The sequence below is a fragment of the Podarcis melisellensis genome (genome assembly GCF_964234715.1).
Source record: "Podarcis melisellensis genome assembly, chromosome: 6".
In the NCBI taxonomy this organism is placed as follows: domain Eukaryota; kingdom Metazoa; phylum Chordata; class Lepidosauria; order Squamata; family Lacertidae; genus Podarcis; species Podarcis melisellensis.
The window spans coordinates 61,059,531-61,087,071 of NC_138538.1; the positions used below are offsets into that span (position 1 = coordinate 61,059,531).

At 40.4% G+C, this 27,541-nt stretch overlaps 1 protein-coding gene across 1 annotated transcript in view; it reads right to left on the reverse strand.

The window, feature by feature from the left end:
- Positions 1 to 112: 112 nt before the first annotated feature.
- Positions 113 to 27,541, reverse strand: part of JAK1 (Janus kinase 1) — a 34,005-nt gene continuing 6,576 nt past the window's right edge. Inside the window, exons 2-25 of the mRNA XM_081915697.1 lie at positions 23,962 to 24,039; positions 22,227 to 22,425; positions 20,558 to 20,681; positions 18,507 to 18,660; positions 17,601 to 17,764; positions 15,857 to 16,196; positions 14,781 to 14,963; positions 13,869 to 14,026; positions 13,024 to 13,147; positions 12,084 to 12,273; positions 11,706 to 11,812; positions 10,796 to 10,936; positions 9,927 to 10,014; positions 9,518 to 9,645; positions 9,117 to 9,252; positions 7,810 to 7,961; positions 7,304 to 7,454; positions 6,427 to 6,521; positions 5,266 to 5,458; positions 4,478 to 4,602; positions 2,602 to 2,774; positions 1,757 to 1,874; positions 438 to 548; positions 113 to 261 (exon numbers count right to left, since the gene is read on the reverse strand). Coding sequence (XP_081771823.1) covers positions 160 to 261; positions 438 to 548; positions 1,757 to 1,874; positions 2,602 to 2,774; positions 4,478 to 4,602; positions 5,266 to 5,458; positions 6,427 to 6,521; positions 7,304 to 7,454; positions 7,810 to 7,961; positions 9,117 to 9,252; positions 9,518 to 9,645; positions 9,927 to 10,014; positions 10,796 to 10,936; positions 11,706 to 11,812; positions 12,084 to 12,273; positions 13,024 to 13,147; positions 13,869 to 14,026; positions 14,781 to 14,963; positions 15,857 to 16,196; positions 17,601 to 17,764; positions 18,507 to 18,660; positions 20,558 to 20,681; positions 22,227 to 22,425; positions 23,962 to 23,967 — 3,462 coding nt within the window. The 5' untranslated portion in view covers positions 23,968 to 24,039 and the 3' untranslated portion in view covers positions 113 to 159. The remainder of the gene's footprint in view (positions 262 to 437; positions 549 to 1,756; positions 1,875 to 2,601; positions 2,775 to 4,477; positions 4,603 to 5,265; positions 5,459 to 6,426; positions 6,522 to 7,303; positions 7,455 to 7,809; positions 7,962 to 9,116; positions 9,253 to 9,517; positions 9,646 to 9,926; positions 10,015 to 10,795; positions 10,937 to 11,705; positions 11,813 to 12,083; positions 12,274 to 13,023; positions 13,148 to 13,868; positions 14,027 to 14,780; positions 14,964 to 15,856; positions 16,197 to 17,600; positions 17,765 to 18,506; positions 18,661 to 20,557; positions 20,682 to 22,226; positions 22,426 to 23,961; positions 24,040 to 27,541) is intronic.

Here is a 27,541-nt window from a genome sequence, read left to right on the forward strand (position 1 = left end):
AGCAATGTTCTCTGGTGCTTATCGGACTCACGTGTTGACTACTCAAACAGAAAAACCCTTTTCAGACACAACATTACCAAAGTACAAAATTACACTAGGTAATAAAAAGGCCTTGTACACTTTTCAAAACATTTAAGTGGCAAGTATAAAATGCATGGATTACATTTTTTGGATAAGTGCTTCAAATCCTTGAATCAGATTGTGAAAGCTTGTCCGCTCACCTGGGTCTTGAACCCAACACTTCCCCATCAGTTGGTTAACCTATTAAATGAAAAGGGTACGTTATGGCTTACACATCAAAAGATTCGGACATTAAGTTTGTGTCCACATATACAAATTGTGATTAAAAGAGCTTTTTCCTGTGAAAGCTCATAAACATCAAACTGATGGGAATTTGCCCAACACAAGACGATGCATAATAATTCTTAATGCCTTACCTCTGGTGGGCAATTTTTAGGACATGGCAAACGTTTGCCTTCTCCTAATACCCGCACAAGCCGTGTCACTGTCATCTGGCCTTGAGTTGGTCCAATCATATTCAGGAATTCCTGTAAGTTATGAAAACCCACGTTTAATCTCATTTCTCTATTAGTAAAAGGGTACGGCTGGGCTGGGTGCAAGAGTCAAGGGAGAGGGTAGGAGTGGTGCCTGCTTGATGACAAGGGCCCAAAGATAGGTAGCAGAACCTTGATTAGTGTGGAGGTGGGTGAAGAGAGGTTAACAATGGGGGGGGGGGATAGTTGGGATATGTATGCATGCACAGCTGCCATTCCAAAGACCAGCAATGTTGGGTTGTACATAGGTAGAAGGGGAGGGAGCATGGGCACTGGGGTGGAGGGTTACGATAAATGGAATGCAAACAAAAGCAAGCAAGTCAGCTTTGCTGTAGAGACCAATGCGGATTACAGAAACCTGGGGAGACAAACTGGCAGAACCCAGGCTTCAGTTTATTCAATGAACCCCTCCTTCCCTCTTTGTTGACCTGTTGTATCTAGCTAGCCAAGGATTGGGACGCCCAACCACTTAGGAACAGTTTCACATCTTTGCAAAGGATGGACCCCTAAAAGTGAAATTTCCCAAAATAGAGAGGGTGTGTGTGTTAGTTACACGAGAACCAAGTGTCCTCCAGGTCAAGCTCAGCACAACTTTAAAGTACAGGGAGCCTGCGCTGGGAGAGTTTTAAAGGCACCCAAAGAGAAGTTTTAAGAACTGGTAACCCAATTTTATAATGACTATATCCAGTGCTTTTTTTCCAGGAGGTACTCAAAGAGGTGCAGGTAGTGTATACCCTTAACTGTAACAACTTCATGGTGAGTACTGGCACCTATTTGTCTAGGAAAAAAAGCACTGGCTATATATCAAATTGCTTTCTTAAGATCCCTAGACAACCTAGAAGTAGTAATGGTTCTCCTGTGAACATAAATAACTAGTTTCAAACAGAAATCATGGGACCATCTATATAAAGTATGATCATTTTCATCAAATAAAAGGTCTATGTTCATCCTTTCATTTCATCCCAACTTAAGCTTAGGAGTTTCATAAGTGCTTGGGGGGTGGGGGAATCATTTTCAAACAGTGAACAACATTCCCCTAAATGCAGTGTTATCCATTTATGCACACACTTAACTGCCCTGAAATCTGGGACTTTTAAAGATTATGGGGGGGGGGAAGGACCCCTTAAAGCACTTACACACACTTTACTCTTATTTTGGAAGAAAGCATATGGGAAAGAACTTTTCCTTTCACAGCTACTTACTGCCATTGGACTGCATGCAGGATCACAATAGGTCAGTAGCTCATAGAGGGTCACTCCAAAAGACCAAACGTCTGAAGCAATGTAGAATTTGCTCTGCAGTAAGCATTCAGGAGCATACCTGTAACCATATAACACTTTCATTTACTTTTGGTACAACTGCGGCACAAAAGCCAAAACTCACTTTGCATCATTAAAGAGTAGAATTCTGGATGTTGCCGTCGCAACAGAAACTACTAAGATGACTCCATATGCTTCACACAAAAGTATTATGCATCAATTGAACAAACAAGAAAGAAACAAATATTGAAATAATTAAAGGTAGGAGAAGATTTTAAAGAGAAACAAATATCAAAGTAAGGACTAATCTACACTGGTCAGTTAAAAACATTAAAAACGTGTTATAAAAATGTGACACCAGAAGGCGCTGTAGAGCAGTGAGCCATCGTCAATGTAAAATTGCATTGAGAGCTTATACTACTTTTTTAATAGTGTTTTCCAGATCAGTATAGATCCAGCCTATGTCTGTTTTCAGGCAAGGACAACTATGAGGCATAGTTCTTGCAAGTAATTCCTATACCTAACCATAAATGTAAGCATAAAATGCATCAATAAATACATGTACATGCCACCACCTGTCAGGCTGCTCTTGAACTAGAAAATGCAATACAAGAACCCTTTCTTATGGTCAAGTGATCATTATCAAGTTAAAACCTCCCATTACTTATTGATAACACCTACCATGAGGATAATCCGTAGTGACACACAGTGCAGTTTCAGCTAAAAATAATATCTCTTGCAGCAAAAACTTACTAGCTTGTCACTATATATCTCTCTTTCTTCCTTACCAGAACACAGGGCTGTCTTTTTCATCATTGACTTTGTAATATTCCTTATCGGTCTCAATTGCTTTGGTTAGCCCGAAGTCCCCAATCTTCACTCTCTGTTCATTTTCAACTAGAACATTCCTTGCAGCTAAGTCTCGATGAACATACTGTTGAGATCCCAAGTAGTCCATTCCCTGATGGTTGAAGACACACAAAATTTCAAGTATTGTTTCATTCTCTTGCAATTAATTGCTTTCTACCTCAAGCACCTCTAACAATGTTCTTTAGAATTTGTACACCCAATCCTTCTGTTTGGTAAGCTTTTCAGTGCTCATAGTCTCAACCTCCTACAAAACCAGCTAGAGTTTTGGAACTAAAGCACATGGCAGTGTGAAGAATCCCTGGGCCTAAGGCTCTTTTTACTTTTTCTAAAAAGTCCTCTCTGTTTCTGCTGCTGCTTGGTTACATATAATTTAGCCAGAGAGAAAATTAGCAACAAAGCTCACTTTAATACAAGGCTGTATTATCATTTTCAACATCCTTTTCAACTTTCATAAATGAAATCATTCACCTCATAAAACATGGGGCACATTAATGGTAAGAAACCTGGAGCAGAGATAAAGTGAAGGATATACATGGTTTGGTATCAGGTTGTATGAAGAACCAGCTACACACACCTTAAAACTCCTTAAACCCCAAAGTGGGATTCAGGGGACCTGTATCCTGCCATCACCAAGGTCAATAACTGGTGCTCCCACAATTGTGGACTCTGTCCCTCCCCCAGGAACTTGCCTTTTAAGCAACCCCTAAATACTTTTTGCATTTATCCAAGCTGCTTATGGCTGTTGTCCCATTAGCTTTTATTAGCCTTTTTGCTCAGTTGGTTTATTCTTCCACTTTTATTGCAACTGAAAGGCTGGCCTTAACTGGTATGGAAATGTTGAATAAATTATTTTTTTCAAAAAGCTAACAACCCACCCCCATATTCATGCATTATGATTTTAAACAGATACAGTGGTGCCCCGCAAGACGAACGCCTCGCAAGACGAAAAACCCTCTAGACGAAAGGGTTTTCCATTTTGGAGGCGCTTCGCAAAACGAATTTCCCTATGGGCTTCCTTCGCAAGACGAAAGCCCATAGGGAAATCTCCAGGGACAGCGGGGAAGTGCAGCGCGTCTTCCCCACTGTCCTCGGACCTCCTCCGAAGCCTGGCGATGGGGCGGAGAGCCCTCCTCCCCCCGCCAGGCTTTGGAGAAGCCCTCCGAAGCCTGGCGGGGGGAGGAGGGCTCTCCACCCCATCGCCAGCCTCCTCCGAAGGCTTGCGGTGGGAGGAGGGCTTTCCTCCCCACCGCCAACATTCAGAATGCTGTTCTGAATGTTGGCGGTAGGGAGGAAAAACCCTCCTCCCACCGCAAGTCCCGGGAACAGAGGAGAAGCGCTGCGCGCCTTCCCCTCTGTTCCCGGACCTGTCCTGAAGGCTTGCAGTGGGAGGAGGGCTTTCCTCCCCACCGCCAACATTCAGAATGCTGTTCTGAATGTTGGCGGTGGGGAGGAAAAACCCTCCTCCCACCGCAAGTCCCGGGAACAGAGGAGAAGCGCTGCGCGCCTTCCCCTCTGTTCCCGGACCTGTCCTGAAGGCTTGAGGTGGGGAGAAAAGCCCTTCTCCGCACCGCCAGCCTGGCAAGCGGTCTCCATAGGAACGCATTAATTGATTTTTAATGCATTCCTATGGGAAACCGTGCTTCGCAAGACGAAAAACTCGCAAGACGAAAAAACTTGCGGAACGAATTAATTTCGTCTTGCGAGGCACCACTGTATTTCAATTCTGAACACATGAATGAAAATTAAACATCAAGACACTGCTACAACTAGATATTAAAATATGTACAGCATTACCTTGCAGATTTGTACAGCGTATTTCAATTGCTGTTTCAGACCGATTTTATTCTTGTTTAGCGGAAGATATTCCTTTAGGCTTCCAGAAGGAAGAAACTCCATGATCAGCTTAATTCCATTTCCACCTTTGATCAAGAAAGCCAAAATTATCTCAAGCAATTTTCAGAGTCAACACCTACTATATAGCGAGTCCAGCCAGTGGTAGTATGGTAATTATTCATGGCAGCAAGCAAGTAGAAAGACACACAAAACCTGCTGCTATATATAGGCACCTGGGCTAGGACTACCCAACCCAGCTAATTAAAAGCAATCACTACCTCCCTTAATTAGTTCCTGGCTTCTCTGCTACCGTGCTGTGCCTGCAAATTCAATACACAACACCCTTGACCACATTATTATTATTATTATTATTATTATTATTATTATTATTATTATTATTATACTGCCCTATACCTGGGGGTCTCAGGGCGGTCAAGTATTACTTTTAAGTATTTTCCATGGTCCATTTCATCCAGTGTTTTCCTAACACCTTTCCATCCCTCCTAATATCTTTTCGTTCCAAGGAAAAGAATGATTCACAATGACCGGGAAAAAGGTCAGTTTGTCCATTTTCCCAGCTGCCATAACCAGGGGATGTAACATGCATAATAAATATGTTCAATGGGATTAAGTGTATTGTATTGCTAGAATTTAGTAATTGGTCTTTTCCTAAAGATATCGGGGGGGGGGGGAATAATTTAAAAGCAAACAGGAAAACTGAAAACATTTTCAGAACTTCCAAGACTTACCATCTTCGGTGCAGATTCCTTTGTATTTCACGATGTTTTCATGATAAAGCTTCCTCAGGATTTCGATTTCTTTCTTTAGCTCAGCAATATGGTTCCCACCACAGTCAGGTTTCAGTGACTTTACCGCCACTTGTTCTCCAGTATTATCACCCTCAGGGTCGTACCTGCAGAGTTCAACTTTTCCAAAATGGCCCTAATTTCAAAAATAAAATTAAAAAACATGGTCAGCCACCCACACTCTTGCTTTGCAAAAGAAAGAGAAAGAGAAAACGAGGCAGCTACTTCACCTAGGAGTATGTTTCAATGGTACCCAGTGATAGGCTGCATTCGTGATCAGCAAACCACTGCAATAACGGGGTGACCTCCACTATTCAGAAGTTCCACAGAAGAAAAATGAATAGGAACCAAATCCCTGCTAGGTTTCTTTTACAGACATTTGAATCTGCTTCTGGCTTTATTGCTTAGTGGATCTGTGGTTCTTGGGACAATCACTTAACCCTTATGGACCAAAAACCACTCCATGCTGGGCGCTTCTGGGTCTCTGCTTCAGTCCCTCTTTGAAATACCAGAACATATCTAGCAGGGGTGGCTAACCAGTAGCCTTCCAGGTGGCGTTGGACTATGTTGGATGGGGCAAATGGGAGTTGTGGCCTTCCGGATGGTGTTACTTAGTTACCACAGATGTCAAGCAATAAACAGAATGTCTATAAAACGTGTGTGACGTGCTTTGTCTCACTGAAGTGTTTGCTACAAGTAAAATGGGGCCTGGAACTTACACCAAGGGAGGCGGGACTCCCAGGCAGGTTTGAGCTAAGGCATATCTCTACTCAGAAACCTTGCCCTTTGCACTCTGTGCTGCTTTTGGAGCCCTATGCATATTTACTTATGTCAGAAGGGAATATTCCACACTTCACTTGCTCTATAAACATATGAACAAATCCATTAACCTGCACAGAGAAATGGGCTGACTTAATACTTTATTCCCGTCTCTAAAAACAATAGAAGGAACACAATGCTGAATGATCACAACAAAAATACAAGCCATCTATGTTTCAGCACACTATGACTACAGGTGCAAAAGGGGAATAAGAGCACCTTGTACAGCACCTCAGTGCCAAATCTTCAAAAAATACTGAGCAGCAGCAATAGAAGTAAACATACCTCGCCTAAGTCACGAATGCGCTTCAAGAAGCGTTTCTCAAAAATGGTAGGATCAATCTCCGCATTAGGCTTCTTCTCCGAGACGATATCAGGATCTGACACAGGTAAGAATATTAGTGTGGTACAAATGAGTACTTTTACCCTCTAAATTTTCAAATCTATTTTTACATACGCTTACTTTGCATTTCAACAGACCCCATCACCTTGCTGAATGTTCTGTCAAACTGCAGATTCCTAACATTTGTGTATCTTCCTCTAAATCATTGGCCCCAGTGAAAATCTTCCCAGAAGATGGACAACTTTAGAAATGAGGGAGTTAAACTGGCAAAGGGAAGCTGGCAATATCTGAGGGCAGGGATTAGCAGTCACCCGCTCCATTTGAACGTTCAGAGTAAACCTTGTAGTCTTATTCCTAGCCAAGAGCCAACCACCCTCTCACCAAGGCAAGCAGAATCATAGCACAAGGTGTGGGCAAGAAGACTACACACAACCTCTCATTGTATACTAAGGGCTATGGAAGGGGTATTAACACTGGCAAAATAATCATTAATACACAGGAACTGATGGTGAGGCAGAGGTGACAGCTCTACCCTTACGTCACCCTGGATGCTTCCATAACTACTGTAACACAAACAATATTCCATGACAACGGCAATCCAAAACAGTGTCGGGTTGCAGATTTTTATGTATAGAGCCATCTTGGTAACTGTCTTACTTTCTGAACAGCAAATCCCTTCTGTGCCTGCGGGAGACTATATATGGCTTTTTTATACTGCCATCAAGATGTTTGCAAATTCATTAATGTTAATGTATCCCGCAGAGCAAAGAAAATAAAACTGACAATGAAGAGGGGAAATAAGCAAAATAGATTACTTACTTTGTTCTTCTAGCTTGTTGATGTCTCGCATGATTGCTCTGAAGAACGGTCTCTGGCTGGGGTCATAGTGCATGCACTGCTTCATCAGGTCAGCCAGCTCCTTGCAGGATGGGACTGGAAGCGTGAAATGCCCTTCATAAAACCTCTCCTTCTGCAAGATTGGTTGGGAGACACCTGTGTTATTCTTGGAGCTAGGAAACATGCCTTCTTTCACACCCCAAGTTTCAAAAGAGGCTGCCTTCCAGCAGGAAATATCCTTTTGTAGGGGAGCTCTTAGCAGTGGACTGAGGTTTTGCAAAACCCCACTGGGGTTTAATTAGGCTACTCAGAACGTGGCTTCTGTTTGTAAAACTCTACTGCGCACTACGAAAAGGTTCTTCGGCTGACATCTCCACTTGCCCTACACGCTTTCTACAAGAGAGCTAAAAATGTATTTCCACAAAAGGCAAAATATAGTCAGAAAGGGATACCTTAACGCCGCCACGCCACAGCCACCCAGGCCTTACCTCTGCTAATGTCTTGTCTTTAAGTGGCACTTCTCCATTGTAGCAAATTTCCCACAGTGTTGTACCAAAGCTCCACTTATCAGCAGCCACACTTAATTTTTTTGAGTCTTCTACACATTCTGGTGCAAGCCAAGGGATGCGCTCAACACATTCTGGGAGGAAACAAAAAATTGAGGTGAAAACGGTTTTGAAGCGAGTCATGGTATTGGTTGCTTAAATACATGTTCCTTTTTAAACTACTTTTTTGGGGGGGAGTGTACATTGAGGAGACTCACTTTTAACGTAAGCACAGAACTATTAATAGAAATAGCCACTCCTATAGAGAAAATACACGGAAGGAAAGAATCTGGAAGCAGTTATGGAATGGGTGTGGGTTCGAACCCCACATCGGGCAAAAAAACCCCCTGCATTGCAGAAGGTTGAATATGGTCCATGTGGTCGCTTCCAATTTACAATTCTATGTATCTGCCATATTTCAGCTGTGCGAACAGCCTTGAACTACCTGAGCCACTTGAAAGATTCATTTATTGCCCTCTTGTTTCTAGGGAGAAACTTGCTAAATCTGGTTTTTTTACTTTTCTAGTATTCAAGGGATCTTGATCTATATACGCACATCATTCTTAATTAATGTGTAAACAAGCTGCCCATTTTGAGGTGTCCTTTGAGTGCCCTATATTGCAAGAAGGGTGTATAAATATCACATTTTCCAAAAAAACCCCAAACCAGTAATTTTGGCCTCTTGGACCCATGTATACCAAATTTCAGGGCTGCACATCATCAAGAGTTATTCCAACACTTTTTTTTTAACACAAACAAGTTCAAAGTTGCCTTTATATCATGGGCTAGTCAATTGCTTCAGAACCCTAGTTTCTACTGTTCAGTAGCATTGAACAAAATGAAAAACTTTAGTTAACTGGCTTGTCTGTTTGCTCACACAAAAGGAGGAACAAAGTACTGCAAGCAGAGAGTCAAAGTCTAGATATGAGCATGTAAATGCAACCAGTGTGCAATTAAGTTATGGCATTCAGTACCATGCTGTGGGCAAGTTAGTCCTTCTAATATTAACCCAATTATAATATTAAGGGCAGTTCGACTTTTTAAGCAGAAGTTGAATGGCCATCTGTCATGGATGCTTTAGTTGCGATATGGACAATGCCAGCTATTCTCAGTGCATCTCTTTGGAAAATTAGTGCCAACACACCCTAGACATACACACTGATACACATATACAGATGCATGATACAGGTAATAACAAGTAAGGTTGTTTTCTTTACAATTCTGATAAAAACTATTTTCTAAAAGAATACCTTTTCTAGACAGCACTGTTATTGGAATTCCTGGGTCGCTCAGTTTTATGAAAGGTCCATATTCATTGTCAATTCCTTCCCTTGCCAAGAGTATATTTTTTGTGCAAACGTTTCCGTGAACTAGATCTTTGTCCTCCTGCATTTATAAGAGAATGTCATAAAATTGGCGTGTTAATACGATGGCATCCAAATGCACTGAAAACATTTTTGAATAAACTGAAAAACAGTTCACAAAACACTACTGAAGTTCACGGAAGGCAAGCTTCCACTCATTTCAAGACTGACTGAGCCTATGTGTGCATAACTGGCTTATCAGAATGCATAGCCAATGCAAGTTGCATTTTGTGATATGGAAGACTTGCAGAAAGAATTGCTATCAGTAGGTGACATCTGGGACTTACCAGGTAGCTCAATGCACTTGCCAATTGCTTTGCTACTTTGAATTTCCAAGGAGTGGTAAGCAGATCGCTCTTGCGGTGCATGAAGAGATCCAGAGGTCCAAATTCAACAAACTCTTCTACCATAATGTCTGCAACAAGCACAGGAAAAACATTAGTGGTGTAGGAAGAGCACAGATACTTCAATCTCTTTAATGCATTTTTAATTGAGAGGGAAATTGCAGGCAAGGCATATTTCAGGCAGGTTTAACTTAGAAGCATATGCATCGCCAGACTGATTTTTTTATTGAGAGAGAGAGAGAGAGAGAGAGAGAGAGAGAGAGAGAGAGAGAGAGAGGGGTGTGTCATTTTAAGATGAGGAATTCAACTACCACCTTGTTTTGAAAAGCAGTACTCAAAAGATTTCACTTACTTTCCACATCACGGACACAAACTCCATGGAGGAGGACGATGTGTTTGTGGGAGATCTGCCTCATCATACTTGCGGTCTCAAAAAATGCCTATTACACACACAGGGTGACAGAGCAGAGATTTTAGATCAACGAAACTATGAAAGGAAGAAGCAACAGTAAAAGTCTACAGCCAGCCAGTGCCTAAACAATAGCCAAGTTCAGTGATGCGCATATGTTTAAACAACTGCTTGAGTTTGTTATTATCCATGAGCAAAATTCCCCTCACCAATTACAACAGCCCAGGTAACAGGTTTTATGTAAAGTCCTGCAGCCACAGAAAGATCCTCGAGTGATTCATGTGGCTGTAGCAGAAACACAGGTTGCCAGTTTCTAATGACTTATAAAGGGAAGCAGTCTGCTGCATTTCTAAAGCTCCAATGATGTGCCGTCCAAGAAGCACTTGCCGGTCTGCACCATTAGAGGAGCAGTATCTTAAGATGCAGCACCTGTTTCTACCCTATAATGACACGCAGGAAATGAGAAACCCCTATGCAACACACATCTTCCCCTCCAGGCAAGAAAGAAAGATTTCCTGATAAAATATGTCAGTTACTAACAGAAATTTGGGACGCCCCATTCCTAAGTGGGAACATGAGACAGATCTTTCACACACAAAGAGACTAGTTTCAGTTCAACAAATACCTTTAATAAATGGGTATTTTATCTCTTCCCAAGTGGAAATATGCATTGATGTGGCTTCAGAAAAAATTGTATGACCTCCCACCCAGGTTATAAACCGTAATTTCAAATCATTTATAGTCTTGCATTCCAGACTGCCTATATAAACTTAGCAGCAGTGACAGCAGCCATTTCATAAAGTGAAACATACCAGAGAAAAGTGCCTGTGACTGGGGTCCAAAACTTTCAGGAGAACCTTCATCGCCTTTTCAGCCTGATAGCTCTCATCTTCCTTATACCTAAGGACCCCAGAGTAAATCTGCGTTCTTGTTCCTCTGCCAAGGTGTTCACCCTAAAGTATAGTTTAAATCCAACAGTTAGAAATTGTGCCATACTTATCCACTGGCTTTAGTATTGCAAGGACTATCACATCACTTTGGGTTTTCATTATCAAGAGGTATATTAATTGTACTATACTCATTTGATAGATAAGAGATCAGTCTTCTGCATTGGTATCAAATGAGTCCAACGTGACGGATATAATTAGAATATTGCCTAATGGCTTCTTTTTCAAACTAACAAGATATGAATGCAATTATTTTGAAATCCTAAAAAGTAATTCCAGTTGGGTTGCTATCTTTTCTTCAGGCTGCAAGTCAGTTTGATGGGACAGGTTTGATAATAAGTTATTTGTACTCAAATGAATTCTGGCGTCACAAGAGTGTTCTGCAAATTGCAGTAAAGTTACTTTATGCTTTACAGAATCATGTGTGGTATGCATTTCTCATTAAGGAAGTCTTCCTCTTTAAAACAAACTGATCTGAGTAAGCTTTCACCTAAAAACAGGTTGACTCATAGCTCCCTCTCCAAAAATAGATTAGAATATCCTTTTTGCAACAGATTAATAGCAGTGCATACAATAACTTGCAGGATTTTAAGAAGGCGGAAATGAACCTTTTTGTTACCACAGAAATATGAAGGTGCATTGTAATCTGAACATTTATGACTGACAGAGGTTGGGATAAGGTGATCAGTGTTTTCCTCCATTTTCTTAGACATTGGTATTAATATTTATCAAAGAGTAATAAAACACAAAATGTTTAAATGTCATGATCACTTACTTGTATTATTTCTTCTTTAAGGATTCGGTGGAAGCTCAGCTGTCCTAACGGGCAGACTGGTTGCCATTCTAGGGATTTCTTTGTCGCCACCAGCAAATTGGAGATTTCTGGAAATACAAAAACCGTTCACTAAAACACTTCAAATAGATTTGCCATTTCATGTGATGTTTACAGAACAGTAGCAATTAGCCAGCACTGGCTATTACTGTAGTAGGTAAAAAATATGCTGAACATACTCTTCAGCATTGGCCTGATTAAAACACAGAAAGCTTAGATGAGATATGGACTTTTTCTATGAGAAACACAAGTTGAAGATTTTCTGTAAGAAATATACTTCTGTAAAGTATCTTTACAGAAAGACCCCCTTCAAGACTCTACCTCTTGGCTTTGGCTGACAGCACTTCTTTAGTGTGAAGACTATATTGTCTGTCCTAAGCATCTGTCCTTTTAAATGGTCCATCAACTCCTTCAGAGATAGAAATAACCGATCAGATCCATGTAAACGACATCCATCTTTAGTCATTTCAATCTGGAAGTTCTTGTACTGTTTTGAAGGGGTCAGCATTTGCTGTGGGAAAGGAAGGGAGACAGAATAAATCATCATTAAGTAAACCCAAGTAACATGGAGATAATAATTGGGTCTAAATGTATTCCTGAGGAGATTCCAGTAAATGCAGTGAAATCATACTAGAGGTTTGTTTATCAAGCATTTGATGAAGCATTTTCATCCTATCTTGTGACACAACAAAGGAGTCTTGGATGATTCATCACACGTATGATAATGAGAGGAAACATTACATGTATTTTCTCAGCCAGAATCTGGAACAATGTCATCAATAGCTTTGCCATCCAATGTAAGTTGATCAGTTAACAGTGCCATGTCAATCAGAGAGGTACAATGACAGATGATTTCAGAACTCCTTGGCACCAAAATTTCAGATTAATACTTTAACTACACATAGATCACACTCCAACTGGTAGTAGAAATACTACAGATGAGAAGGGACCGCCACACCTTATTATTTAATCAACCACTCCCTGTCTCTAGTTTACCTTCCAGATAGTAGAAAGGTACATAGTATGGAGTCTGCTTAAATTTGTCACATGCAGAAATAGACTCAGCTAGTTTCAGCTTGCAGGCTCTCTCAGAAATAAGTGGGAACAAAATGTCACACTTGTGCTGGAGTCTCATGAGCATATAAAACCAGCAAAGGCAAGACTTTTCTCAATCCTAAATCCATAAATTATTTTTTATAGATCAAAGTACAGTCTTTACAGCTAAAGCTATTGGGCATATAAATGATAACTCTTATCGTACCTGTGAGTATTCACTACATATAACAGTCATGAGGATGTTATGGAAATCTGTACAGCTCCACCTCAGGACATACATCCCCTCCTCATTTCCTTCTTGCTTCAGCTTGTTGATCGCATAATCTGTGCTGGAAGTGTTCAAAAATGAGCAGTTATACTCAAAAGCCTCTTGAAAGCAAGTCTGTCATGTAGCAAAACTGAGCCAATTTTTTAAAAAATATGGGATAACCACAGAATAGACATTTCAGGTCAAGTTGCATCAGGAATTCCAAATAAGAATAAGAGTGAGAAATTCAGAATATGAAGTTCAGTTTTCATGACCTTAAAAGTTTGGAGATTCTGTAGACAGCAGTTTAAGAGCAGGTTCAAAATTTGGACTGTGACTCATATTTCTTAACATTTGGTTTTTTAAAAAAACCTTTTTAAGATTACTGAACAAAGTATCCAAGAGGTAAGCTGTTTCAAAAAGAGGCACAGACAATCTACTACTACTATCTTTTATTTAGATACAGTTCCCACAAGTTGCAAAATCCTTATTAAACACATAGAAAGCATTCCACAACTAAGAATACCATGCTTATTCAAAAGTACCACCATATGGAGGTATCTTCTCTAGATGTTCATATTATTATTATTAAGTTATCCAGTGGCACTGAATGTGGGAATGGAATACTTTAAGAACAACTTTAGCAGCTGAAGCTGCTATCAGTTCCTTCACTTCAATGTAACAGTTTACTTTGGTTTTAATTATTCTGCAGAGTCCAAAGTAGCATTGGCGAGAAATAACGTGCATGTTGTTTATGTGAACAAAACTTTACAAAGTATAGTATTTGAAGGATATCAACTAACCATATTGGACCATGGCAGCCATTTTTAATGTTGTGTTTTATCAAGGGCGGCGCGACATCAGTGCAGAGATAATGATGGGCATCTGCAGTAAGCCTGAAATACCCATCTATCAAAGCGGCAAATGACAAAGCTTCCTCACACGAAGACAGCTTGAATTCCTAGAGCAGAAAAGTAATTTCATGAAGAATTATTCCTCTTCAATTAAGAAACAAGAGTAATCAACATTCAGGAATCCATCTGTTTGCTTAGGATTTTGAAGGTTGTAAAATGTGTATCTATCACACACAGTGGACTTGAGAGGAATTTAGTTAGTTAGTTAGTTAGTTAGTTAGTTAGTTAAAAGGATCTTCAGCTTAAATTCATAGCACCTGCTCTGAGGAGGATAAACTGAAGACCCATTAAAAAGGAAACACCTCCTCTAGATCTTGGCATTTTCCTACAAAAACGTTCAGCCTTCTCTGGATTCAGATCTACCTAACCTCAGACACAGCTTCCCATTACTGGGAAGCAGATCTTGTATGCACAATCAAACAATTTGCATAGGATAGATTGCTACCTTAATTAACAATAAACAGTTGGGTTTCTGTCAGTACTTTTGCAACACCTTGCGCAAGTGGTTTGGATATATGAGCTAGACGAGTCTCATGTATTTTCCAGTCCTTTGATGACAGTGTAAATAGGACAAAGTTCCAATTTCAAATAAGGTTCAGCAGGCTACTGCAAAAAGGGTAAGAGGAGCCTTGTCACATGCTAAAATTTTCTTGTTAATAATTTACACTGATAGAATAACCTCCTTAGTGCAACACTTGATTTTCTACCAAAGGGCATAGAATTCAGGAATGGTAATTTTGTTATCATTTGCACAGAATTCAAAAGTGTATGAACATGTGTAATGGGATCTAGAGCTCTTACCATCCTTTTGTTATCTTGCTTGTAAATGCAGACCGTGGATTCCTTGATCACAAGGTGAGTAATTTCAGGAAAGTAACAAAAACTATTCCATTCTTCTCTCTTACTTTTTTCTTCGTTTTTCTTGGCTTTGCCATCTGATCTTTTCCTCTTTGTTTTGTGTTTCTCTCTCTCGCTCTGTGTAACCTGTGTGACATAAACACACGTAGATTAGGGGCAGAAAGAAAGGGGCAGAACCCTGGACCTGAACAGTTCTGGAACTGTGTGTTGTGCCGTGTGCTTGCACAGAAAAGACATAAAAGAACACTGAACGATAAAAGTGAAATCAAATTAATTGTAGGCAATTGTGTTGGCTTACAAAAAAGGCAGTTTTATATTTCTTCAATTATAACTGAATTACAGGGCTTGTCCACATTTCTGCTTGTCCCATAACGAGAAAGCATGGGTCCAAGCAGTTTTTCATTTGTCCCAAGGAAAACCCACTGTTTACCACTAAATCGGAACAAACATCAATCTGCAGAAAAACCATTGGTTCCGATTCAACAATAAAACACTGGGTTTTCCCAGGAGAAAATGGTGTGGCAAGTGGAATGAGCCCCAAATGAGGCTTTAGAAGTGCAAGACTTCCCATTAGTATTGAACCATGATATGGGCAGGTTTGCAATGCAAACACCTGCTCCTTCATTCATTCATTCATTCTTGATCATCTCACTCCCATAAAACAAAGAGTTCAAAAGTCCTATAACTGAAAAGATCTCTGTCCATTGTTTGAACTTCCTTCTGTTGTACAGTCTTGCTCTAATGAAACCTTATTTAGGAAGACACTTCTACCAGTACAAAGTGTGTTTATAAATAAGTAAACACATCTAAGCCATAGCTACCGACTGGCTGCAACTTTCATGACCTCAGAGGCTGGGTGGTTTACCTATGAGATTCCTGATTATAGCAGTTTCTGAAATTAACAATGCTGTACAGATGTTATTTAAATAAATAGGTGAAATGCAACGAAACAATTCCTCTAGCGCAAGGACTTTTAGCTAGGCAATGGAACTGGCACTTATGCCCATCAGGATACTTACAATTGGTTTCAGCCGCCACTGGATTCCATTATTGCCTGTTACCATCACTTGATAACATGGGATGATCTCGGAGTAACCCGTGTCAAAGATCTTCTCGTTCTCTGATGAAATCAACAACGAGGCAGTCTCGAGTATTTCTGCACCAAAATGTTGCGTTAACGTTTCCAATGTCGCCAAGTATTTCACCTTCAGATCATGTGGAGAGACGCTGCTGTCGCAAATGGTCTTCTTGTTAAATTCCTTAAGGAAATCCTTGAAAACGTTGTTTATCCGTGTTCTGGTTAAGATGTTCCTCTGTCTTATGGTCTTGCTCAGGCTTTCGGGAATATACCGTTTATAGCTGGGAAGGGGTGGGGAAGAGATGCATATTCATTGTTTCTGTCAATGTTTCATTTATTCTAAGCTGCCCAAGGGGATATTTCATAAAAAACAATGTATAGAGAAACAAAAAATCCTTCAAAATAAAAATACTGAATACATATACGTAAACACATAAAAGCATATTTGTTGTTTTAGAGTGCAATGTATGTAAAGATATGTGGTTCAATTTATTCCCCTTCCAGCAAAGAAACCTCTCCCTGAAATAGAGGGTTGATATCCTTTGATGTGTCCACCACTGACAGAAGGCATGGTTTCCAAAACTTGGGTCTCCAGCTGTTTTTGGACTACAACTCCCATCATACCTAGATTGCAGGGCCCTAGTGGTCAGCGATGATGGGAACTGTAGTCCAAAAACAGCTGGTTGGGAAACCTTGATCTACAGTAGGCATTCCCAAATTGTGATCGGAAGACCATCAGTGTTTGACAAGATTTATTCAAATCAGCAGGAGGTCTGCAGTCTGTGTGTGTGGATTTGTGGTTGAAGATGGGAGACAGCACAACCACTGCACTGAATATTCATATTATTTTTAGTTATATTTGTATCGCTTCTTGTATTGCAGTTTATTGCTCAGGTCTGATGGTTACTGCAGACTTGATGGAATATATGTTTTGTTTGATGAAGTATATTCGATTCTATTTCTTTATGTATTGAATTGTGGTGGTCTATGGCTCTTAGCAATAAAGATCAGCAGCAATAAAAATACAATTAAGAACCATATAGCTTGGTCAACTGCCACACTCTACGCAAAATGTGCCGAGCAATTGACAGACGACCTTCCCGAATCACATGTCCAGATGGAACAGCCACTGAACACCTTCCCTTGACCAAGGGCTAATGCTTCTGGGGACATAAAGGAGCTCTTAAGAACAAGTCAGAGAGTTTACCTGGGCCCAACTGCTACCATATTAGTCATGACTAGCTAATAAAAGTAGTGTTCTGGACAACAGTAATAAGGAACAGTGAAATAAATGGAGCTAAAGGGAGAAGGTAATGCTTCTGGTAACTGCAGAAATGTGCTACTTGATTGGTACAGTTGAGACCAGGCTGAAGATTTCCAAGTCAGCAAAGCCCTGGCTAAACTACTCTCTTGTAGTCATGCAATATCAACAAGACAACACAGGCACACACTGTTGCTTTGCAAACAACAGGAGACAACTGAGTGGTGTGAAATTGTGTCTGGGATTCTGAGGGGAGAAGGCAAGAATTCAATCACATCAACACCATTAAAATGCTTTGAGTTCAGTGACAACTTAAGTCATTACAGTTCACACCAATAAAGGTTCAGGACGCTCTATGGCACATTTGTACTATGGATGCCTTCAACTTCATAAAAACTTTTTTAAAATAACAATTCTGACTCACCTGAAGTCTCTGGAAACATCTGGCAACTTCAGGTCTTTTTTAAGTGCATGGTGTGAGATTGCAAGCACAGCCATCCCCAGACACTCATTTTCAATTTCATTAATCTCCTGGTCATTTTTCGGATCCCGAACAGGTGCAAAGCATCTTATCAAATCATTCTGTCCCTAATCAGAAAGCGGGAGAAACCTGTTTTTAGCTAAAGGCATGGCTGTATCATTTCAACCACCAGAAACCCATGAAGAAAACTGTGAAACATTTTAAAGCTTGAATCAGTAAAAGGGCAAGGTCACTTCTTCACGACAAAAAATAAATAGCTAACACATATAGGATCAAGAGGCTCAGGTGTACGATGCAAAAAAGTTCACAAACCTAATTTACTTATATCACATTATCTACAGGTAACTTTTCTGCAGATGTGCGTCTAAAGAAATATAAAATTAAAATGAATCTATTAAAAAAACATTGTTTAACATTTAGTCAGTAGCGGCCAGTGGTGTGGGTGGAGCAACATGGCTCCCTCTGCTTCCCAATACAGTGTGTCACTGGCACTTATTGAGAGGGAGAGGCAAGGTGCAGGGAGCTCAATGTGCAGCATGTGGAGGTGGAAAGCATCAGATTGGCTCCACTGCCATGCACAACACTGGGCCAACCTCCATGTGCCCTTAGCCTTGGCGAGCACCAGTGGCCCACACCACTTCACTAACCACTACTGCATTTAGACAGTGTACAAACGGAGAACTTAAATTGGATTTTATATGGATCATTTTAAAAATAATCGATCAGGTCATGAACATGATCATGAGACCTATCCCCTCCTGAAGAAACAAATACAAAATTGTACTGATATTTTTTTTTAAAAGGATGCTGCTGCTATACCACCAAACAAAAAATCACCCTCTAACTTACCTGTGCAAAGATATATTCTAGTGAACTTGCATCAAGTAGAGGTGTTCCTTCTTGTGCTAGTTTCTTCTCATAAGCACTCTTAGATTTCTTTGGAGAATGTCGCCAGACCGGGGGTTCGCTTTCGTTTGTCCCATGCCAATTAGTAAAGTAAAACCTTGAGGAAGTAAAGAACGGGACTTAAGGAAACTATGTGATGTCATGTGCAAAATTTAACCTTTTTAATATCAGATTGGAAAATAAGGACTCAGCAAATACCAAAATAGAACCTGGTCAACAAAAATAACATTCAGCTAATAGGAATGGCAATTCGCTCATAACCACTCAAGTTGAGGCTGCTAATTTAAGATTAGCAAAGCCATCTGCAGCTGATGTACCTAGTCCCTTATACTGCTCCCTCCCAAGCCCCCCAAACCCATTGTGCAGCCCAAGCCAGTGATGGCCGTATAACCTTCTTAACACAGAATTTCCCCATCACGTGACTTAATCCCAGCAACTACTTCCTGCTAGGCACCAGTATCACTCAGAGTAATGACCACACAAGGTTGGGCAAAACAGAACATTAAACTCCACCCAATAGGTTTGTGACCTTGTGGGGGGGGATGAATTCAATTTACCATATTTAATATCTAGTACAGTACTGTTTAGTTTAATTGTGCCACTAACAATACTGTCACTGAAGTGATGAAAACAGAATAAATTTAAAAGAGCATTCTGATAAACAGGTGGTGCTATCCTGTTCGCATGGATCTCTGGAGCAGAGTGGGCAAGAGTGAGCTGTATACTGGAAAGTCCACAGTTCAAATCCTCCCCATGAATTTACTAGGTGGCTTTAGGTTTTGTGAATTGTAAGTAATAAAGGAGGATTCTGATGATAAATTAGAGCTGGGAGGTGGGTGGTATAATATGTATGCTCAGGAATTAAAAGCTAGAAAATTAGACCGTGTGTGTGTGTGTGTGTGTGTGTGTGTGTACATTATTTTTATACACACACACACACACACACACACACACACACGCCTTTTAGGTAAAAAATGATGCATGAGTCTGGGAATGGCTACATCTCCATCAGATCAGCAGGTATACCTTCTCATCCATCTGATTGCTTTACTTTATGTAGCCTGGAAATACAAACCATCCTAAAAAGGGTGTGTGGAAATGAATATGAGAAAGCGGCCTTTCATTTGCTTTTTTGTTCCTTAACACATATACAATCTTGCATCTTGTATCTGTTTTTACTTTGCTGTTTTTTGGACTGTAGCCAATTTCTCTGTGTGCTAAATAGGACAGCCCCGCCAGGGTTCAAAGAATATACTTTTGCAGGCTACAAAATGCTGCAACAATTGTTCCAATGGCAGTCAGAGATCAACATCACCTCAAAGACCACGTTTCAAGAAACCCACAGTTCATATAAGTTTAAATTCTTATATACAGAAACTATAAGAAGTTCAGATCCTCCTGTAGTAAGTAGGGTTGATATACGTCCAGAATTTTCCGGACATATCCGGAATACCAAGGCTGGCAGGAGTGTCTGGGTGGAAATCGGCAGAATGTCCATGAAAATTCGGGTGTATGTCAGCAGTGCCATTTTTGTCAATTTTTCATAAAAATAGTTCAAAAACAGCATTTTTAAAAAGTGATTTTGCCCCCCCCCCAAAAAAGCTGAACAAATAGGGGGAGGGGAGCTCTGTCCAGATTGTCAGTGTTTGAAATATGGCAACCCTAATTATAAGACTACATCAAACCAAATAATAATGACTTTATGCATGGCTTAGCTATTCATTGAACTTATACCTAATCTTCTCTCAACACCCCTGGAAACTCAAGGCAACAATCAAATAACAAAAGCTACAATAAAATCATTTTGTGTCATAAGCAGTAAGACTAAAACCTTTTCAAACCTTTCAAGTCAGACTCTTGGAAAGAGATATCCAAGGCTATAGTCTGAGGGCTGGTTGCATTTTAAAGTAAACTGAATTAAATGCCATATTCTACAGCAAGTCACAGGTATTTGAAAAGATTTAACAATGGAATAAAAGTCTTGTTACATGTACCTCATGCGATAATGTACTCGTAGTACAGTTTTGTCATCTATTTGGAAGACATGATTCGGGGCATACCACAGCTTTGTGTGTTCGTCAAAGAGTGCAAACAGGTTGTGGCACAATGGAGATATAGCTGTTAAAAGAAAACAATGTAAGTTCATCAGCTTGGGGAAAAGCACAATAAAAATGTATTCGCACATGTCCTTAAAAAGAAAGAGGTGATAGGGAACTGAGCGGAGCACAAGAGACCTAGAACTAAAGGGCACGTTGCATGTGAATAGCAGCCAGTCAGCACCGTGTGCCAATCTGGGGGGGGGGGGGGTTACACAGTACTTAGACACTTGTGAGGACAAAGTTGGATAAAACAAATACTGAAACTTCAGCCCTGTTTGCATGTTAGCAATCATGAGAGAAGTGGGAACTGTTTTAACATAAGTTGTCAATAGAAGAACAGAGGAGATATTAAACCATCCTTATGAAGGCAGCCCTGTTTAGGGAAGCTTTTAATTTTTAATAGACTATTGTATTTTAATATTCTGTTGAAAGCTACCCAGAGTGGCTGGAGGGACCCAGCCAGATGGGTGGGGTATAAATTATTATTATTATTATTATTATTATTATTATTATTAAGCCACTGCACCTACCCTTCTGAAATTTGACAAGATGCATCCCCTCAGAAAGAACTACCATGCCTACAAATATCACTCAATTCAACCAAAATATAGCAAAGTTATTGCCTGTTCCTTTTTTTTGCTGGGGAGGGGAGTAGGGTATCTAGCACATAAACCCCTTAATTTGGTGGATATTAGTCTGCACAGGAAAAAATCCATCTACTGTACTTCTGTCAAAGGGACTTTAAAAAATTATATCCATAACAGTGAGTGTGGGAGGCATGATGCTTTGTTCTTCAGTATCAGGAACCAAATCTGACAGCCTCAGAATCGCTTCAGATCAAATGTTGCTCTTTTTCAAAGCAAGGTACAAACCAAATATTGTGACCAGTGCACACCTTGGTAAGATGGAAGAGGACACATTAGGGAACAGGACATATGAAGGAGGGCTTAGTGGGTCACATTTATACATGGTGTCCACACAAGCAGAGGCAAAACTGAGAATTTGTTAAACTAATAATTATGAATGAAAAGAGGGGGGACTAATACAATATCTAAAGGGATATTTAAAAATAAATAAATCAGAAAATCATTCTATTTAAACCAGAAAAGGTAGTTGAGAATGGAATAGAATGAGTTTGAGTGTTGGCGACTGGAGGTATTTTCTTTTGGGGATTGTGTTTCATTTTTACTTATTTTGTTTTTTATATGTTGCATTGTATATTTGTAAGTCACACTGAAAAGCTTTTATAAAGCTACTAAGCTTCATAAATATTATGATTATTTTTGCGGCAGCATCCTGGAGGGCCCAATCTTTCACTGGATAACACAGTGAAGCCATGAATTCTTGGCCAACTCTAAATCCATTAAGGGAAAACAAACTCTAGTTTTCTCAAGGGAATCACCTACAGAGAAAGTGTGTTCCAAAGGCCCACAAACAAGATTTAAAAGGGGGGGGGCAGAGAAACCTATTTAGGGAATTTCAGCAGACACTAGGCTACAGCAGACTAAGCTAACTGCATTGGCATTCAGGTTAAACGGTAGTATAGAAGACAACTAAAACTCACAGCATTTCCGGGCAGCTTCAATGCAGAGGTCTTCTGCTGTATACCTGCCAGACGTATACCTAAGAGAAGGCTTCTCTTGCAAATAGAATGCTACTTCCAGGCCTGGTTCTTGAGCTTCTGTGTTCACTTCATTTTTCCTGGAACTTCTCAGTTTGGCACAGAAAGCCATGGCTTTGCAGTCTTCTCTTACATTAAAAAACTATATACAGGTACATGAAAGGAGAAGAACCAGAGAACAGTACACAGAAGAGTTAGATTGTACTTCCATTTCCTTCTCGTCTTGCAGCTAAGGTTGTGTAGGCATCTGGGGATAGGCATCAATGTGAGGAAAAAACTCCAGAAAATACTATTAAAAATAAAGACTCTATTAACTATGGTCAATTTTGGATACACGGTTTTCTTGCAACAGTAAGGTGCTAACAAAGAATCCTATCCAGCTTTTAAAGCACAAACATTTTTGGCTGGGACTGACAATCAATATTACTTTCTTGATTTTCATTGCAATTAACATCAGCTATTCTGTTTCAGTGCACTGTCACAGAAAGTTATCTTATCTGGAACTGCTTTTGCTCTTTCACCTGCTTAGTGAGATGGATGGCTTAATGCCGTTTCCTGTGTGTAGACACTGTACATCTTTCTCTGAAGTGTTTTTAAAATAGTGCTTTCCTCCAAAGGTGGGTGGCACATACCAGATATCTCACTGCAGCAGCCAGCTATGGGCAATTCAGGGGTATAGGGTAGCAAGCGGGCTGAAGGCTGTACAGGTGGCTCCAGCTATTGATAGATCCAATACCAGTGTACAGTGGTACCTCGGGTTAAGAACTTAATTTGTTCCGGAGGTCCGTTCTTAACCTGAAACCGTTCTTAACCTGAAGACCACTTTAGCTAATGGGGCCTCCCGCTGCCGCTGTGCCGCCGGAGCACGATTTCTGTTCTCATCCTGAAGCAAATTTCTTAACCCGAGGTACTATTTCTGGGTTAGCAGAGTCTGTAACCTGAAGCGTCTGTAACCCGAGGTACCACTGCACAGGTCTTGATCAATGGAGAGGGGCCAATTTTAGAATGCTGATAGTGAGCAAGTCAAATGGTAGTTTCTCCTCTGCCCTACACCCTCTCAAGCTCTGATTCTGGTTCTATGTTTGCTAGAACCTAGATGCCCTCTTACATGGCACAAGCCACTACTAACAGGACACACACTCCTAATGATATAAATACCAAGATAGTATTCCAACAGTAAAAGGAGTACACCACAAATCTGACACTGCTGAATTTGGACTCAGCAAGTTCTGGGACTGTCACTCATCACAGAAATTAACAGATCATGCTTCACCTCTGTATCACCAGTGGCTCCCTAGTTCAGAAGGGGTCACCCATGTGGAAGAGTTGTTGCATCAATCTAACTGGATTCTGGATTCATTTGTGCTCTGCATAGCATTGAGACACACAGTATTGTTTCCTGCTTGACTTTGTGATCTCACTTTGTTGAAGAAGAAAAAATCCTTTCTCTTTGTACTCAGGACATACATGCCTATCCACCTAAGTACCACTTTGAGCAACTGACAAAGTGGGCTCTGGCTAACCAATTCTTATACTATAAAAAATTGAATCTTTAAGTTGCCACAATACCACATATGCTATTGACTGGCAGGAAACAAGGACTAAACTGATTTTTTAGGAAATGGTGTGTGGTTTGGTCTTAAATTTGCTAACACTATAATTACATTAAAATACATACCGGCATTTATATGGCTGTTTGAACTTCCAAGCCAGCTAAATAGATGTGACTTCAAGATAATCCAGAATTTAGTCAACCCTGAACAAGAGAACAGAAAATAGTATCAAATCCTGAAATTTTAGGCTACAGGAAAATAATGCCAAAGATAATTTTCAGTTTACCAGAACAGGGTTTTAGGAATGCTCTAAAAATACAATACTTTAATCATCTAAATGTTCTAAACTAGAGTGGCTATATATTTGAGGTGGGGAGAGAGAGATTTCCATTCTGTCTACTTAAAATATAGCTAAAATTACAGAGCGCCAAGGCCAACTTTTCAAAAACTCTCATCCATGTCTACTGATGTTCCAAACATCCCATGTTATCATTTTACAACAGCAAGGAATCTTTTTTCCATTGGAGAGCCACATGTCCTCATGGACAACAACATTTAAGAAGTGGCGGGAATAGTAGGTGGAGCAATGGCTCCATTTCAATCGTAGGCAAAAGTATCTGAGAATGTAAAGCAAGATTGGCAGGGGTGTGGGCTGGGACAAATGGTGTAGCCTAGTGGTTTTCAACCAGTGTGCCTTGAATGATAGTCAGGAGTGCCACAAGCAACACTGGCCTCTGTTCCTCTTTCCTTCCTCTTCTGATGCCCTCTCACATCTCTGCCTCCCAAAGGATTGCACAGCTTTTTGATGCTGCAGCAGCTCTGGCTACAAGCTTCCCAGGCAAATGGTGCCTCTGGGGCTGACCAGGGATGCTTCCCAGGCCGCTGTGGGGCAGTGTGAAGAGGCACCTCTCTTTGGGGCAGAAGGGAGAGCTCAGAGACCAGGGCAGCAGCTGCGGCTGCCCGGGGGACTTCCAAAGAGAGGGGAGAGGAGAGGAGGCTGAGGGAACACTCCACAATGGAAGGTGTTTGAAAATGAATAAAGGCTGCCAGCTCTGCAGGCAAGGGGTGACATAACTCAGCACCTGAGCCCCACAAGGGTGCTGCAGAAAGAATGTAGCTGGGTCAAGGGAGCTGTGGACTCAAAAAGGTTAAAAACCTCTGGTGTAGCCTAAGGAGAGTCCTGAGGGATGGAGAGAAAGACCCACCCCTATTTTACAAACACAGAACATGATGTTAACACCCCTTTTAGTACATCCTAGTATTCTACTCCATAGGGTCTCACAGCAAAATTAATTTCTCCTGAAGACTACAGAATCTAGACACTCATTGGAAATGCCTTGTTTTTTTAATAATAACTTAATAGAGGAACAATACATTTGAAAATTGATTATACCACAACCACTGAAACATTTGTGAGAACTACTATCAAGGAAGAATACAGATTTAAAGATGAAATATAAAACCTACAGCTTTCCCGAAAACCTCAACTCAAGTCAAAACTATTGCTTTTGAGAACTGCTTTTATGCTACACTTAACCCTTAACTCTAGTCTCCAATTATAGCAACTATTCCAGGAATACAGAAAGTAGTGAGTGCAATTCTTTTGCAATAATCTTCTAGGGGCCAAAACAATCAATGCCCAGTCAATAAGTACTTACTGCAAAGCTGTCCTCATATTCTTGTTTTCAGTAGGATTTTTTAATTTCTTTATTTTTAAAAAGCAGCTTTTCAGCAACAATCTAGTCAGTGGGACATAGTCATCCACAATATTCACCTTGGTTGCTGAGTACTCCATATCCAACAAATGACACCATTTATCTAGACACTTAATACAGTTGTATCATGGGAGAAGAAAGGAACAAAAATCCACACTTATGATCCACGCAAACAATACTTTGTATGCTCTCAAGCATTTCCACTGCTTTGGGAGAATCATGCCAGGGTGCAAAGAGCAGTTTCTTCCACCACCTGCAGCAGGGATTTGTGTAAGGTGGGGGTGGAACCTCACTGCATCTTTTGGCTTGTTGTTGTCTGCTCTCTATGGCAATGGTCCCCAAACACCCCAGTCTGGCCACAGACCACTTGAATATTATTGAGGGTTTTGGTGGGCTGCTTAATGATTTTTCTGCTGTTGTAGCAATTGTAATGCACTGTGTTAGGCGCTTTACAATTTTTAATTCTGTGGTCCATGCTGTAGAGAGCACAGGGACAAAGCTGACTGCACTTTGGGAACCCCTGCTCTATGGTGTTCTATTAATATATATTTGTTGGCTAAGTATATTTAAAAGCAAGTGACAACTGTAAAGTATTTTGGGTCTGGCTCCATATACCTCGGAAGTCGAACGCCTTGCGAGTCTTGGCTCCCGAACGCTGCAAACCCGAAGTGAGTGTTCCAGTTTGTGAATGTCCGATGCAGGTTTCATGGGTTCCAATTGGCTAAAGGAGCTTCCTGCAGCCAATCGAAAGCTGCGCTTTGGTTTCTGAATGTTTTGGAAGTCAAACGGACTTACGGAATGGATTCCGTTTGACTTCCAAGCGGTTCTCAACCTGTGGGTCCCCAGATGTTGTTGGACTACAACTCTCATCATCCCTGAGCTCTGGCCTTGCTAGCTAGGGGTGATGGGAGTTGTAGTTCAACAACATCTGGGGACCCACAGGTTGAGAGAGGCTGTCTTAAAGCGAGACCAATAACCTTGGATGGTGTGAAAAAGCACGTAATGTACTGGATATACTGATGAATAATTATTCCTCTACTTGAAGCAGTAGATGTGTTAGACATTAAGAACTTAATATTATAATAGCAATTGTTTGCCCGTAAGCAGTAGCTTAATTTAGCTACTGAAAATAATATGACATGTAATCCGGAATTTAAAATTACTCTTAAAATATTAATGTTGGAAGGCAGCTTTAGGGCATTAGGTAGTGTTTACAGAAATCTATGGCCAACATGAAAAATTAACACCATTATAATATCTATGTACTGCTAATGGAGGTATTTCACTATTGGAAGAAGATTGCAAGGACAGCCACTAAAATCACAATTCTTTTAAGAATATTAACGGAGGAAAACATTAAAGGATTCCACTGTTAACTTCCGTGGACAGGAAGGGAAACCAGTTCCTTCACAACTGAATCTTTATCTTGTTACCCAAATTTGAATAGCTGCAACTCATCTTCCCATCCACTTTTAAAGAAGTGTTCAGATTTGGAGAAGGCAGCAAATAAATAAACCAAACAATTATTTTTTGCACCCTACTCTTCTAAGCAAAGGGCACCAAGAGCAGATAATTTTTATTACAAGACTTTTATGCCACTTTTCAGGACTGGGGTTCTTTCAAAGTAGCTCACAATCAAAACAGAAGCCTGCACATTATCAACACAAGCATTAAAGCCACATTTTTTAAAAAAAGAAAAACTCATAAACATAAAAAACACTGAAGGCCAGCATAGAACCAATTGGTTGGGTTACAACCTGCCATCAGCTACACTAACCAGCATAGCGAACAGTGCAAGGACAATGAAAGTTAGACTACAATTCCTGGAAGGCTGGTCACAGGTTCTACATCCCATACTTAAATAAATCAAGTATTTATGTGCATGAGGCATGTTATTCCTAACATGCAACAATCAAATTCATAAATGCTCAAGGAACTAACCATTTTTGCAGCATTCATTTTGGAAAGGGGAAATGAAAACCTTACTGCC